Consider the following 17493-nt stretch of genomic DNA (forward strand, 5'->3'; position numbering starts at 1 on the left):
AAAATTCCCTGATATTTCCAGGTTTTTATCCACATTTCTCTGATTTTTCCAGAATAAAAAAAATTCCCTGATAATTCCAGGTTTTCCAGGTGGGTGGCCACCCTGATTAATCATCATTAATCATCAATAAATTATCATTTGCAATTGTTTTTTTTTCTTAGTGTATTTTTTTAATGCTTCCATCCTCTTTTAAAATTTTAGAATTCTTTTTTTTTTTTTTTTTTTTTTTGCCTATGATGAGTATTTTTGTATTCGAATCTTTTCTTCGTTTCTATTTTTATGAGTCAAGGTCACTTTTACTCATCTCTTTCAAGGTTAATTTTACACCCCATTGCCTTTTATTATTCTTTTTTCTTTCCTTTGCTTTGTTCCCATGAGTTGGGTTACGTCCTGTCATAGATGACGCATTCTTGCCTGGTTTCAACCAGTTTGTTTTCTTTCCTCTCAACACTTTTGCACTGCTTTGACTTCAGATTGATTTTTCTCCCTTACCATATTTAGTAAGATTTTGGGTTTCAGTGACCCTGATTGGTTCTATTCATTAGCTTTTCGACTTTCTCTCCTCAAATCATCTTCTTTTTTTGGATGGTTGAATGTTCCGGCTTTTCGGGAAGCCCTTTTTTTGGTCACCATCCTGAATACCTGTGACCTGCAAGAGCTGCGGAGGCAGAAGTTTCTTTTTTTCGGGATGCTATCCTTCCAGAGCTGATGGAAATGATGTTCCATTTTTTTATCAGAAGAACGTCTTTTTTGTGCTAGATTTTTTTTTTGTTGATGAAAAAGACATTAAGACACTTGTGTTACCTTCTAACTACCTAATACCTCTCTCAGTCTCTCCATTCCCCATTCTTGGGTAGTCTTCCTGAATGAAATAAAGTTCTGACAATGTACCAAATAGAAACTGTCTACGTGTTTTTTCACGTCCACAAGATCTTATCCTCCGGCCCACTTGATGTAACCTAAGCATACGAAGGATGAGTAACTCATTTTTATTTATCCTTCAATTTGCTTTTGAGCAGTGTTTGGTTCCGCACTATCACTACAAAAACATTTTTTTGAAAAGCATAAAAGTTGGCAGGTATGCAAGAGGAAAAAAAGTTTCACAAGTTAGTCATTAACCAATCCGAAGCCAGTAAGCTCTTGTAACTTTTTCACAAAGTTAACGTGGGTAAAATTCTATTTCACCAAATGGAGTAGATCCTAAACAAATTGTCAGTTGATTAATACACTACATTTATTGTTACATTCTATAGTTAATGTGCCAAAATATTGCAAACAATAAAAAATTTATAAATTACAAAAACAACTTTACATTCAGGAACCCCAATGTAAAAATTCTATAGTGAAGCAAAGGGTTTTTACCATTCCATGCAAATTTTCTCTCTCAAAAAAATTAGGCTAGGACAGGAAAATTTAAATGCTTCATAACATTAAACTTCTTCCATATTTAAAGAACATTTTGCAATTCAAACATGCACTTACATTCCATAAAAACATAATAAGCATATGATTAAAACTAACCTGTATATAAACACTGTTTCCAATGCAGTATAAATCATAATAATGGTAGAGAGGTGACACCTGGTACAGCTGTTGGATCAGTATGAAGGAGTTCTGAACATGCATCACTCAATGCAAAGGAAAATACATGCAAATGCTGTGGACTTAAAAGTATCAATATATTCATGCTACATAAATTTTACATTTTAATAAATAAAAGTAACATGCAGGGAATCTTTTAAAAATAGGGAAACATAGCTTTTTAATTTATTATTCGTTAATATGCACTTAATAATCAACAATCAATCAATTAACACTACTAATTTTACTTATAACTTTATAATCTACAATAGTCTATTAAAGTATGGTTATAAATTTGTGATTAAAAGTAAGTTACATTTCCATATTCTTAGCAGCTAAAAAGGTTAAAATAATAATGATTGATAAGATAGTTTCAAATGAATATCAGTAATGTATAGATACTTTTAAAATATTAAACTGTTGCTATAACTTGTAAATTATAAAGCTTACATGAATTCCATTAATAGATAGTTCTTTTTTGGAATCCAAATCACTGTCATCTAACTGTGAATCTGGTCCTGGCCCACATCTTGGATGCCAAATAGCCCCACCTTATAATGTGAGAAAATGAGTAAGAATTTTTTATACACATTTTAATTTAAACACAGAAAAATGATTCACACTTAAACAAACATTGTATCTTAAGAAATGAGTACAAATTTTCATTTTTAAGTTTATCTAATCTCATATTTTTTTTCAAACTATAAATATGTTAAATAATAACAAGTGATCTCAATATAACAATAAGCATTGAACATTTTGTGCAATAAGTGCACATTAGCTAGAAATATTCAGAACAATAAAACTGCCTGAAATACCAATATGCACAGATTCTTATACAAATCATAATTTTAAAGTAATTGATAATTCAAACATTGCAGTTTGTGATTCTTAACATATTTCTCTTGTTCTTTTAAACAACATTTGAGAGAATATTTTATTTGCCCAATATAAGATAATCCACATTATAATCCACATAATAAAATTATAAGGGGTTTCCACAAATTTCATTTTGTACTATTAAAGATTTATTAACAAGTGATGATACCCTTCTAATGATGATCAGAACAACAAAGTGGGATGGTACTAGGAAGTAAAACATGTGAAAGAAAAGATACTTTTATGAGGGATGATCATGAACAATGCTGGTGTCATTACTTTCTTTAACTTATTTTTTGCTTTATAATGTATAATTTTTCAGAACTGCGTTTTTTTCTTGAATTAATGAAATTCATAACAGTCAAAGTTTGTACAGTTTTGATAATAAAAAACCTTATTAATAAAATTCATTGACTCAGAGTAGAAAGTTTTAATTGCTCACAAAACTAAAATTAATTAAAACAAATAAGTGCACAGTTTGATTTTATCTTAGTTCATAATTTTTAATATTATCCATCAAAAGCACCAATTAGCATATATATATATATATATATATATATATATATATATATATATATATATATATATATATATATATATATATATATATATATATATATATATATATATATATGTTTAAAATGTTTCAATGGACATTTAATGACAAATTCTCCATGACATCCATTTTGGTCAAAGTTTCTACAATTACCCAAAACGTCCAACCTCTGAAAACGCGAATATGTAAGAGTCGAAAATTAAATCCATTCTTAGCTGTGCAAGATTAATTTATACTTACATATTTTTTAATGTAAAATTTTAAAACCAGGGTTAGGACCAGGCCATAACAATAACAGCCGTAACAATTTTAAAAGCATAAACAGAAAATAATAACATAATGATGAAAAAAAAAATTTATAAGATAAATTCTAAATCTTACATCACAAGCTAAAATCTTTGCAGCATTTTAAATAAAACATACCTTGAAGATACATTTCTTCCCCATCACCAAATGGATCACCACATTTTGAGCAACGAGCACAAGTTGGATGGAAATGATGATTGTCTCCTGCCTTAACAAAATATTTCAAATTACGAAGTTGCATTGGTGAATTAAAGAACATTGTTAACATTATGAACAAATTAATTGAGAAAACTTGAATAAATTACTTGTAAAACTTTTCCAGCAATAAATCTCTCACAATGAATGCATTTTACACCGAATAGTTTTTGGTAATCTCTCTCACAATATGGTTTACTATCTCTGAAAAATAAAACAAAAAATTTTAAAAAAATCTGCTTTGCACAAAACCTAGCTTTCATTTTTTATAGATATTGAAATGTTATTCCTTGCAAAACCTAACTTAAAGATTTGATAACTGCAGTAATTTATTGAAAAAAAACAAAGTTAATATTATATCACAGGAAAAAACAAGAATCTTTCTTTGAGAGAACCTGCTTGTTTAAAAAAAATTGAATTTAATACATGATATGAGAATTTTGAAAAATTGTTTTATAATAAAAATTAAATGACTTGATTATTCACTTTGCATATTTAAGCAGGTTCAATTAAAATTACATTGAAGTTTTGGAGAATATTATCATTAATATAAGTTGTATTAATAGGCAATATGTTATTTTTTCAAATGCATCAAAATATTCTTATTAGAAATTTATTACTATATTAATTAAATCAGACATAAATCAGAGCAACAAAAAAATTCTGTTAGGCTAGAAAAAATTCTGTTAGGTAAGAAGTTTTTAAAACGTTCGAAAATTTCTTTAAAAAAAAAAGGTAGAAAATAACATAATTTAATTTCTTATTAAGTTAAGCTTAGTAAGTTCTTTTAAAATAACACTCAAAAACACATAAAGAATTTAACTACAACAAAGCATATAAATCATATCCGGTGTGTTCCATAATCACTACCCTGTCTGAGAAAATTCTTTTTAAGAATAACGAAAATATTGATCAGTATTCCATGCTTTTAAACATTGAGAAATAATTTTTAATAAATGACATTGTGTCAAGATGAATTGATACTCTGCAATGTCTTTAAACTTCTTTTACCTAACTATGATGATGTTTGACAAACAAATGATGTTTCCATAAATTTTTTTCAAATATTGATCATTTTCCATATTGCAGTACAAATAAAAAAAAATTGAAGCATTTTAATAAAAGCAAATCTATTGCAACAATATTGTTTAATTTCTTGATCATGGGTTTTTCGATATTGATCTGCATCATGTATTCTATTAAGGATTTACAGTTAGAAACATTTACAGAGAAAAGTTAAATCTGGGTAGGGTTTAAACAATATCACAATTTATTTACACCATTTTGTCAATATTCCAGAGTTATGTTATTTTGGGTTTAACACCTTGAATATTGTTGCTTATTGCATTTCATATAGTAAAAAATAGAGTCGGAAATGAATGATAACATGAAAAAATAGCTAGAGGCATACCAGATATGTAAACAAAATTGATAACTACATTCAAAAGATAGTAAATCCTTTATTTCATTATTTTGATGATTCTAATTTCCATAATTCAATTTATGGTTTATGGTTAAAAATGCAAATGATAATGTTGGGAATAAAATTTAATTCTTATTTTACTAACAGAATTAATAATATAAAGAATAGTCTTTTGGCCTTTTATTTTTAAATTAAAATGCTAACAGAGGTCAGAATTATGCTCAGTTTTTTACTATTTATATTATGTGAACCATCAATGATCAACTGTAGCGATCAATGTTATACAGTGAAACCTGCCAAGTTGACCCCCCTTGTAAGTTGGGCACCTGCATAAGTTGACCTCAATTATCAAGAACGAAATTTTTCCTATATAATATAAAGAAGCAAAACCTTTGTAACTTGACCACCTGCCTATCTTGTACGTTGACCACTGAAATAAGTCAATTTTGTCTAGGAGTATTATGAAATTCTATTCTAAAACCCTCATAAGTTGACCAGAAAAAGAAAAAAAATTCAGAAAATTTTCTATCATTTTGGCAATGAATGTTAAAATTTCAATTGTTTGGTGAAATAGTGTAAAAAGCTAATCTAAACCATAGAGTTGAAATAGTAGGTAGAGGAACCAAGTTCGCTTTATTCCTTCCGAAAAGACGCGCCACAGATAGCAAGCAAAGAGCTACAATCACGTGATGGAAAGAGTGCAATACTTGGCGCAGTATCACAAATGTTGGCGCACTAAGTTTTTAAACAGCTTTATTTCGATATTACCGATGCGCAAATAATTGGAGCATTTGAAATAGAGAAAAAAAATCTTTTCGTTAATCACATTTCTTTAATATTATTAAATGGGTTTTTAAAACATGAGGAGTTTTTTTTTCTTAACAAATAATTTTTAATTAAAGTACTGCCTTTATTAAAAAAATTTCAGTAGTTCTCGTCTTTACCCTTAACACTATTCCTTAAAATTTATTCATTATATAAAAATAAAAAACGATATTCTGCATCACTTCCTATTACTATATTCAGAAAAAAAAATTTTTAAATGTTTTTATTGCAAAGACCTATTTTAAAAAAAAAATTAACAATATATATTGTATTACATTTAACTATTGTTATTTTTTCAAAAAACAATAATAACTTCGATACAAAAATCAGGATTTTTTTAAAATCTACCAGGGCTTAAAATGTGAATTCGAAAATGTTGCCTTTCTTTTTCAATGAAACATAAGTTCGTTTAAAAAATAAATTTAATCTTTACGTTTTAAAAGTTTTATCACTGTTAGATAAAACAAATTGTAAAATTAAACAGATTGTCTGAAAGAAGTTCGATGCTTAGAAATAACGTTAATGTTTCAACACTTTTATCATTTTTATTTATGCTCACCAAGAGACTGCTCGAGAGGTAATATTAAATTTCGGGAAAAATAGCTTCGAGGAAAATAAAACCCATTTTTAGTAGAATAGATTAGTTAGAAAACATATTTTTGATTAAATTTAATTATGTTTAGAATTTTATTTATATATTGAATACATTAAATTATTTATATAATAAAGATTATTTACATTATTAATTTAGAATTTTGACTTCTCTTTTTCCTGACACTTAAAATAGATATTTTCAAAATAAACTGCTGTTGCATTTTAACTTAATACTCAACAATTTGTCTAAATATGAAATAAAATATTTATTCTAATATAAAAGTTTTCAGCTCCGAATAGAGAAAAATATAAGATTAAAAGCATTAAACTAATCAAAGAAAATAATAAAAGAGTTTAATTAGAAATTTTACTTTGTATTTCATGTACAATCTAATTCCATAAATTACTAGGAAGTTTGAATTGTACACACAAAGAGACTAGTAGAAAAGCTTTTGAAATTTAAACAAAAAATACTTAAATAAAAGAGAAAGCAATTAGAATTTTTACTTTGTACTAAATGTAGATTGAAACTAATGACGAACTTATAATTAAAATATCTTACTTTTATTTGTGATAGAAATTGCAATTTATGCAACTTTCTATGAGGTAAATTTATGCAACTATTATAGGTCAATGTATATTTAATAATTTTTATACAGAAAACCAGTAACTTAAAAAGTAACAGTTAAAAATATTTTATTTTACAAATAAAAAAACCATAATCATTCTATGGACATTAAGAAAATTACAATGCCCCTCCACAAAAAATGTAATTTTCTTAAAAATAGTAAGCGCATTTAAAACTATATCTTTTAGCCAGCTGCAAATTAAATATATACAATCTATACAAAGGTAAAAACAGTTGAAATTTTACAAGAAAGGTTCACGATGTTAAATCTTTGCACCACAGCCAGCTGTTAGCCTTGGCCATCTGAGCAGTTTATTCCATACCAATGCATCACATGTGCTAATTTACTGCACTAATTTACTCCTATACAACTTAGCCACTTCTATGTTATGTTTTCTAAATTTGTTGCACTAAATCAAACTAATTCTACGCTTTAATATACTAGTAAAATAAAGTATTTCCAATATAGCAACTATTTTTAAATAAAAAGAAGATAAACAAGTACTTAATGATTATATTAAATATACCTTAATTTATTTTCTAAATCGTACATAATTTGTATTCATTTTATGTATAGTAACAGAATTATACAATTTTATTAAAAATTAACACTACTATACACTATTTTATATTTAAATACTAAAAATATTTCATAGAATTTAATTATTCATCAAACATATAAGAATATACAAATAATTTGTTTTTTAAGCATTCCTATGTAATTTAAAAAACACAACTTCTTATGTACCATATTTTTTATTTAAATATATATATTTAAAGGAAACATTTTAGAACAAGATAAGTATTGGATTTTAGTAATTAAGAAGTAAAGATATACAAAATCTTCAGAATATACAGAAATGATATCGACATTTAAAGGCAACTAAAACAAAACCGAAAGTTTACTCAACTGTTCCTTGGCGCTAAAGTATCTCGCCAAGGAAGCCAACAAAGCTTTGCAGCTATTTCAGCTAAAAATAGAGTATATATTGAAATATACTTAAACATTATAAGTTTAAAGTTTAAGAAACAATAAAAACTTATGTTAAATGCAAAAAAAGTGAGCAAAAACGAGCGTAATTGATTATTAAAGCAAATAAAACATGGTTATCAGAGCATGACTGAGTATCGGAAAAATTTTTAAATAGAAAAAGTTAAAAAAAATTTCGCCCTTTCTTGTAAAAAGTTATCGGACAGTCCCTAGAAAACTTCTCCGTGCAGCAAAATGCTCAGGACATTTGTACCATTCTTATTTCTGAATTAAAAATACAGACAGTTAATTGCATCAGACGATCGCAATGCTAAACGAATGGACGGGAATCGAAGCGGTCTCAGTGAACGGAAAATTTGGGCTACAGTCAAGTGACTTTATCTTGTCCACGGGTCGGGTGTTATTCTACTCTCTCTACCCAGTATTTCAACTCTATGATCTAAACCCTTTTGTGAGTTGACCATCAGGGGAAACTATAGGGGGTCAGCTTTTGACCATTTCTTTCATCCGTTCATTGAAAACAGGAGTGTTAGTTGAAAAGTTGCTCTTCCAGTTGCAATAGTGAGCATTTGAATAAATGAATGCTCTGAAATATGCTTTGATCCTTTATTTATGGTCTTTGATCTTTAAGTGTAGTAAATAAATTTTAAAGTGTTCAAATAATTTTATTTTGTTAAAGTTTTCAAATTACATGTTTTCGTGTTCTGATATTTTAAAAAATTATTTTTATTAAACACTTCACATGCATAACTTACGGAAAGAAAAATTTTAAAAATTAGTAAAATATTAGAATTTTATGCATCAAGTTTAAGTTCATTCAGGTTTAAACACATTTCTTAAGATATTAATTTGGATATTTTCTGAATGAAATTTTTAAGTAAAGTAAAAAAAAAATTTTTATATAGCAACATGATATAGGAAACGAAAAAGTAAACAATGACCCACCCCCTCTATAAGTTGACCACTTGTCTAAGTTGACCACTAAAACAATGCACCACAAGTGGTCAACTTACACAAGTTTTACTGTATTTGATTGATCATATTTAAATGTAACATGTTCTTATAACTGAGGAATCATTTATTTATACTGGTCAAATGCTTACTTCCCCATATATTCTCCATGAAGCACAGAACTGCAAGTTGTACACTTAAAGCACCAAATGTGCCACTGTTTCTCAAGTGCTACAAGAGCTTGCCCTTCAAGTAGTTCTTCTTTACACCCACCACATTCTAGTTAAAGAGAATAATAAATTACAACTTAGTTACAGTAAAAAATGAAAAAATATAATAAAATGAAATATTGAATTTAACAGTAAACTCTCCGTTTTTAAAATACAAACAATGGAATTCAGTGTTATGAAAGCAAACGCCTGATTTGGAATAGAAATGCACTTAAAATCTAATTTTTTTTAAAAAATGTTATACGACTTATAAAAAGTTTTCTCAGAAAAACAAATGGCCAAATTTAATTATTATTAAGCAAAACCTTCATGAAATAAATATTAATTTATGATAAACCAAAGAAAAACAGGTAATAAGATAAAAATAAAATGACACAAAATTAATTCCAAACTCAGTCACTCAAATATCATATAAAGATTATTTTCTCAATTCATTAACTTTTGGGTCCTTAACGATCAAAAACAAAATATAGGTAAAATGTCATTACTGTCCTATGTCCCCACCACAAATTTCTGAACTTCTTTTGAATTAATTTATTATGTATTGAAATTGTTACAGAGATGAATGCATACATATTCTGAAACAGTATGATTGCGGAAAATAATATGCATAATCAATATTAGAATAATTTGCATATTTTGTTTAGCACATCACTTTGTATGTGTCCTTAACTTTTGTGTAATTACTGTCACAAATACAAAAAGAGTTAATAAAATATAATTTCCAGGTTACAAAAAACACTCTTCTCTACTGAACAATAAAGTTTAATTGCAGTAACATTTCTTTTAAGGCCAATAAGCTTAATTTTACCTTTAAAAATCTGTGGGTGACTTTATTGAATATAATTGCTGCCCTTCTAATTTTCATCTAGGAAAGTGTTAGCGAGTAAAAAATTTTTGATTTGAGCAAAATGCAATTAGATACTTTTCTAAAATATGGCTAGTTTAATTAAAGAGGCAAAATAGTTTGCAATAGTATGGCTAGTTAGTAGAAGCTATTTGGCAAAAACTATTGTTTTGTAATTACTGTTCCTATATAATTAGTGTCCCTACCCAAAATGCACCTAAAAGAGACAGTAACTACTAAACAGTATATAATTACTTTACTGTTTGAAATACTTTTAATGTGTTTAATACATTTGGTTATGTTATTACATATTTAGTTTCTATTTTATCAGATTTCAAACAATTATAAAGGAACATTATTATTTAATATGAATATTGTTAGTAAACATAAGAATACGAAACTTCGAAACATAAGAGTTATGACTGTTATTAATATTATTGAGTTAAAGTTAAAATAATATACCTACAAGTATTTAGGTAAATATAAATAAATTTTGTTATGCGCTCTAACTGTAGTTTAAGAATTTCAAAATATTAACTTTGTAACATAAAACAGAATACCTGAAAAAAATTGTTTTGTATTTTTTATTTTAAATGTATTTTAATTTCTTTTTTTAAATTTTTAATTAGAAGTTTATATGACATTTTTATGTTCCTTTTTACTTTTATTAAGAATTGCATATTTTAGAAAGTCTACACTTTACGTTATAATTTTTAACACTTAAATTTTGTCATCTTCATTCTTTTGTCAGTTTTTATTTAAAAATTATAGAGTAGCGATGCGAATTTTATTACTTAATATAAAAAAAAATTTTTAGTATTAATAGAAATTTGCAATTTCAACTTTAATTACTTGTTAACATAGCTTAATTTTAGATTAATTGTATAAATATAGGTGTTAAAAAATCAAGAATAAAACTTCAACCCAAGTAAAAAGTTTACTGAAATTTTACTAGTCTGTTTGGATAAGAAGTGGTCCCATGCACAAGATAAACAAAAAATGAAATTGTCATTTAAAAGCTGCCACCAGGGCTAATTTCTACCCACTTCTTAACCACAAACAGTCTAGATGAAGTATACATATTAGATTTTAAAATTAAAAACAAACAATATTTATTATGTTTTTAAATTATTATAGAGCATATGGTGCAGTTAAAAAAATATGTAACTTGACATTTTAAAAAAATGGTGTTTTTCCAGTTTATTGTCCCTTTTTGTAATTACTGCTTCTATGCACAAAAACACATTTTAAAAATAGAAACAAAGTTTTGGTTTTAAATTATTACTAAGGTAATATAAAAATATAAGTGGTACAACGATGTTTTTGCAATGAAACAGTAAAAATTCTTATGAAAATTCTGACTATTTCTTCAAAATTCTAGATGTAATGTATTTTCTTAAGAAATGTTAATTAAATTTTCTATTAAATATATATATAAATTTGGAGAAATGAGTTGTATGATCTGAATAACTTTTGTTAACAAAGAATAATTTTAAATATATTTTCTTTACTAAATAATCTATCACAAAATTTAGAAAGTGTGGATAAAATATGCTAAACAAATGTTATAAAATAATGTTCTATAGAAAAAATAAAAAATTTAAAGTGCAATACAGTTAAATATTTAGGATGAATACAATGCAATAAAACATCCTAAAAAATTTTTTAATAGCTTTAACACTTTTTCATTATAATACCGCAAAAAAAAACATTTATGAGTATCTAACTCAAATTACATATGTTTGCTATTATACTTTTATGGGATAATAGTGAAATAGATATACTAACTCCTTATTAAATTCGTAGGAGATTCTGGTATTTCAGAAGGCAGGACAGGGATCAGTATACATTTAGAACAAAGACATTCTTTTCCTGTAAATGTAACTTTTTCTCCAGGAGGAAAAGGTTGACTGAAAAAAATATTCAAAATAGAAAACAGTATTTCAAAAAATTGAATTAAAAAATTTTATTTTCTTTAAACTCACCGACATCTTGCACATACAAAACACATTTGATGATATGTGTTTCCAAGAGCAGATACAACCTCTCCTTCAACAAATTTATTACAAGTACCACATTTGGTTCCAAACATCCTCTGATAATCAGCTGTACAGTAGTATTTTCCATCTTTACAAAAGAAGCCTCCATGTGCCAAAGAAGAAGAGCATACTATGAAAGAACAAAACACAAATGCATAAAAATACTAAAAAATATCAAACTTATTTTAGCGTTTTGTTAGTTTTCAACAAGAAAATAACTATTTGACAAAAAAGATGGTATACAGAGAAAAATATAACTAAAAATGATATATTTGGATTACATATTTTTTTACTGTGAAGAGCAAATCTTATTTACATTTAATAAAAATGATACTATATAACTTTTAAACATAAAATATCGTAAATATTTTTATATGGATTAACTTTAAAAAACTTATACAATAAAAGTATTAAAAATATGTTTTTGTAAAATAGCAATTGACCAGTAGCATATTTAATTTAAACAAACTTTTTTTTTAAATATTTTAATAAAATAACTAGGTAAGATGGGTAGCTCCAGATAATAAATTACATATATTTATTTACATTTTACATTAATATATGTAATATAACAACAACATTTATAGTTATTTTGAATCATTTCCATGAAAAAACGCTATTCCAACTTCAAAAATTTCCACTGTCAACAAGTCAACGGCAAGGCATGCGTGTGGCCCCCGATACCTCGACGTAGCATTATTCGGCCACAAGACTTTTTATTATTTTTCTTGTTTTCATTTTGTCTAATTTAATTTTTGTACTCAGTCATTTTATTACTTTTTTTTGAATACCTAAATAATTCGATTTTCAAACTTCCTCAAATTAATGAACATTCTACAAGTTAGTCTAGAACCAAATTAGCTCTTGTGGCTACAATAATGTTGTGTGAATTTCACTAACATCAAATGCTAGATTTTGTGCCTTTCTACGATATTGTGCTCAATCTTTGATGTTGTGATTGATTTTGGATTAATGAACAGTAAAGAGCCAACAAATTTGTAAGTCCATTCCATTTTTTTTCATTACTCATATTGCCTTTATTTTTTTCAAATTAATTTTCGTCTGAAAGATTTAAATTATCCAGGTATTGTTCGGTAAGATTTCTTTGCTTTCTTACATAATAATTGTCTTTTCTCTTACTTAATAACTTAATCTCTCACCCTAATTCCTCGTATAATAATTATTGCGAGAAGCTCCAAAAGCTCTCTGTAATTCAATCACTCTTGTTTGTTATTTTATAGGTATATGATAAACTTCCATTTGGCAGTGAAGAAATGTTGCTATAGCCTGTATAAAAATTTAATTAAAGGCTATAGCATACCATAATTTTATGACAAAAATTTGCTACATAAAATTTTTTTTATAGGATATTCAAATATGGTTTTACCTATGGTATAATTTTACTATATACTTTTCCCATATACTTATGGCAAAAATTTACCATATAGTAAAAAGTTGCCATACGCTTATGGCAAAAATTTCGCCTTTTGTTTATGGCAAAAGTGTATTACAAAATTTTACCATAGGCAAAACCACATAGGAATATCCTATGATTTTTTTTAAGCCTACAGCAAATTCTCCTAAGGGTATTTTTATTTCGATTCGCAATTTGTTTTTGTAAAATACTTAAATCAATCAAAGTTGTGAACTTTTGACTAAATATACAAAAAAAAAATACCCCTGCATGAGTATCATTATTAAAATTTATGGGAGTGGAGTACGCCTATGACAGTAACTGGATAACTCATTCTAAGATCAATAAAAAAAAACCTCCAAGATTGTCTTTAAACTTTATTAATCATTAGATCGGAGATATTACTACTTTTACACATCAGAAAGATTAACAAACAATGTTTAAAAAATCAACATAAAATTTTATCAGAAGGTATGAATTATTTTTAAAAAAATATTATATGTAAAAAAGAGAGAAAAAGCAGTTGAGAAATTGCCTTTTGCACAGTTTTTATATGAACGGTTTGATTAACATAAAGATTCAAGAGTGCACAAACCTAAGAGACATTTATGTAATCAGTAAAAAAACTACAGACTAATTCATACCCTGTAATTCATACTGTGTTAACATTTATAAGAAAAAGTATTAATTAAGAAGATATATTTTACAAGTATGTTCGATTCCTGATTGCAACTTGATGTCCATCGAGCTTTAGATTTATGGGTAACTGGGAAGTAAAGTCAGCTAGTAAGCAATGCTGACTACAAGTGCTCCATCATACCGTTGATGGTAATAATTTCTGGAGCCTTTACCTCTCCGTGGCTCACAATGGGCTGTGGTAATAATGCTTTATCTTTTTTACTTCTTTATTTAGCTAGTACTGCACTTGTTCATTAAAAGTATACAATCTTCTAACTACTGCATTGTAAAAAAGATTTTTTTAAATTATATAAATTACTTTATTACACAAATTAGTATCTTAATTTTTAATTTTCTTATTCAAATGACAATCATAATTTTTATTCAAAAAAATTTACTTTTATCATACTTCTATTCTTTTTACAAACTTACAATTAAATTTTTTTAATAAACAGTTGTTAATTAATTGTGAAGTAAAGTACCTCACAACTATATCAGGGTCAATATATAAAAAAAGATACATTTTAAATGAAAAAATAATCCAAGTTTCCCAGAGGGAAGATAATCCCTATTTTGGGAAAAAAGGTAAATCACAAGAGGGAAATTCAGGATCTCACTCCCTTTCACTGAAAATTAATATGATTTTAATGAGTCGGACAAATGGAATCTTGGGGGGGGGGCTTCTTACTCGACAACTAATTAAACATCACACCTGTTACATCCAACAGCAATTCAACAGCTGGGCCAACAATCTTAAACAGAGATTGGATTACATTGATAAAAATGTCAGGCACATCACTCATTAAAGCAGCAGCAGACAATTAGGCAACCTGATCTTCTCCAGTTTTACAGAACTATCTTATAGAGTTTTAATTGATTCTAAATGAAGAAATTCAAGTTAGTCAAACCTGGGCGTATAAAATGATTCACTCGTGCTCAACTCTTGATGAAGACGCCTGGGTGCTCGAGCATTCTTTATCAGCTCAACGCAACGTTTCCTTACACACATTCCTTTATAAAATAAGCTTATTTAAATCCTCTCTATCTGCATTTACATTTTTGACATGCAGTTTAGAGCCACCCTGTATTTTATACACTGAAAGCCTTCAAATAAATTTTTCTATTCATGCTGGGTCTCTGTTATAGTTTTTTGCCATAGTTTCCAAGGACCCAGAGGGGAAATGAGCAAGTAAAGCTATCTGAAAAGAACTGCAAAAGCAATTCTGTAAGTTGGAGAGTAACATCGATTAAGGGACAAAGCTTTCTGGTCTTACAAAAGAAAACTCAGAAAAATTACATAGTCTAAGAAAGAGGAAAATGATCTATAAGTTTTTGGAACACTCATAAACATACCTACACATTTGAAGCAATCAACATGAAAATGCTTATTTTGCACTTTCAAAGCATTTCCAACACATTTCTTTTTGCAGTGTTCACATAAAACTTTCCCTGAAATTAAAAAGAAAACATTCAAGAAATATAAAGTTGTAATATATATAGGAAAATAAGTAAAATTTATACATTTAGAATAAGAACAGTCAATAAGAAATCGAGAAATTAAAAAAAAAGAGGTTAGTTTTATAATAATCGAAAACCTTTAAAATTATAAGATATAAACATGTCTACATCGTTTTGCACGAAAAAAATTTTTAAGATACAAAGCTTGAATCAAATCAGACTGTCAGGATGAGTAGTTTAATCGTCAGGGCAGGCATCATGTTGGATGGCCGCACATCTCTCCAGGTCTTTGAAAGAGGCTCTGTGACTGGTGTGAGATATAAGGATGATGTCTAATAGCCCAACGTTCGCTTTTTCAAGGGTGCAGTTGGCCCTGAGATCATTTTAATGGACGATAACGCAAGACCACATAGAGCTCTTCTGGTGGATGAATTTCTAAAGAGTGAAGATATTCGCCAGATGGATTGGCCAGTCAGATCTCCAGGCCTCAATCCTATAAAGCATGTCTGGGATGCTCTGGGGAGGGAAATTGCAACTTGCCACCCCTCTCTGAGAACCATTCAGGGAATGAAAACAGCATTACTGAACGAGTGGGACCAATTGCCACAGTAAATGATAAATTGCCTTATTTCAAGTATGAAATCACACTGCAAGGCCTGTAAGAGAGGACCATTATCCCCTATAAACGCATTTTATTTGCTTATCCTGCAACCTCTGCTTCATACTTTATGACTCCAACAAGTGTTATGCACGATCATGTGTGTGTATTACAATTGTTGAATGGTTATTTGTTTCGTATTGTATCAATGCATGTACAGATCAAATTTCATTAAAATCGGTCCAGTAGTTCTAGATATAATTAACCAAATCTGCAAATTCTCTTAATTTCTTACACCAGTGTACATAATATTATAATATATAATAGCATAATATATATTATTATAATATGCAATATAAATCTATAAATATTATAGCAGAGAAAAATCCCCTACGAAAGGTTTCAGTGTCATCAATCAGCTACATTCCTTGAGCATTTAAGAAAAAAAATCTACAACTTGAAATGCTAGGATTTATACATTACATAAGACCTGATTTCAGGCTATTCATAAAATTCTCCTAATAAGACTAAAGTGAGTTTCTTAAAATCACAATATTCCTGCAAAGGAGAACACTGCGCTGAGATACTATTGCTGTAGTTGTTTCTAAAGCGACATGGCAATACCAGCAAGCCTGCTTGGTGAAACTAAGCAGGGAATTTAAGGCAAAGGGTGCGTTTCTTGTTTTTTTTTCGGTGGCGCCATCTATGATCAAGAATACGACTATTACCACACACACGTCACTGCCCGATTACAGGACGGACCCATTCACATATAAATTTATTCATCCACAGATCGTAATTTTGACCTGAACCAGAGAATGATCAATCTCTAATTCAGTAACCCCAGAGGTATGATTTGTTATGAGAACAAGAAGGACTTTGTGACCAGACAGCTTTAACGTGCATCAGTGACTACACGGAGAGTCTTCGGCCGGCAGTGGTTGAACTCAGGACCCTTTGGACATGGGTCCAACGCCTTACCAACCAGGCTATTTATAAGTCTTATATTTTTGTTTTAATAAATTATATGACAATTTAGTCCAATATTGTAAATAATACAGAGATTTGGCTCATGTATACCAGTATACTTGTATTAATATCATACAGTCCTGATGTCATTAGTATGGATATCATGAAGTTAATAGTAAGGAGATTTGGCCCATGGATATCAATACTAGCGTTGACATCAGTTTACGGTCTTGATGTTATACAGGCATCACAGTCCGGAGGTCATATTGACATATGGATATCATATGTGTGGGCCAAATCTCCGTACTGTTGATATCATGGTCACAATTTA

At 28.1% G+C, this 17493-nt stretch overlaps 1 protein-coding gene across 2 annotated transcripts in view; it reads right to left on the reverse strand.

Annotated features, from left to right (window-relative positions):
* Positions 1–17493, reverse strand: part of LOC107436893 (actin-binding LIM protein 2) — a 79822-nt gene that overhangs the window by 37975 nt on the left and 24354 nt on the right. Inside the window, exons 2-8 of one of the 2 annotated variants that reach the window (XM_087156172.1) lie at positions 15491–15586; positions 11992–12175; positions 11795–11916; positions 9082–9208; positions 3628–3721; positions 3440–3530; positions 2032–2132 (exon numbers count right to left, since the gene is read on the reverse strand). In XM_087156172.1, coding sequence (XP_087012298.1) covers positions 2032–2132; positions 3440–3530; positions 3628–3721; positions 9082–9208; positions 11795–11916; positions 11992–12175; positions 15491–15586 — 815 coding nt within the window. The remainder of the gene's footprint in view (positions 1–2031; positions 2133–3439; positions 3531–3627; positions 3722–9081; positions 9209–11794; positions 11917–11991; positions 12176–15490; positions 15587–17493) is intronic. The other variant, XM_087156173.1, reaches the window with a different exon arrangement.

Source organism: Parasteatoda tepidariorum, chromosome 12, assembly GCF_982258835.1.
Source record: "Parasteatoda tepidariorum strain Cologne lab strain chromosome 12, Ptep-v5.0, whole genome shotgun sequence".
Taxonomy (NCBI): Eukaryota; Metazoa; Arthropoda; class Arachnida; order Araneae; family Theridiidae; genus Parasteatoda; species Parasteatoda tepidariorum.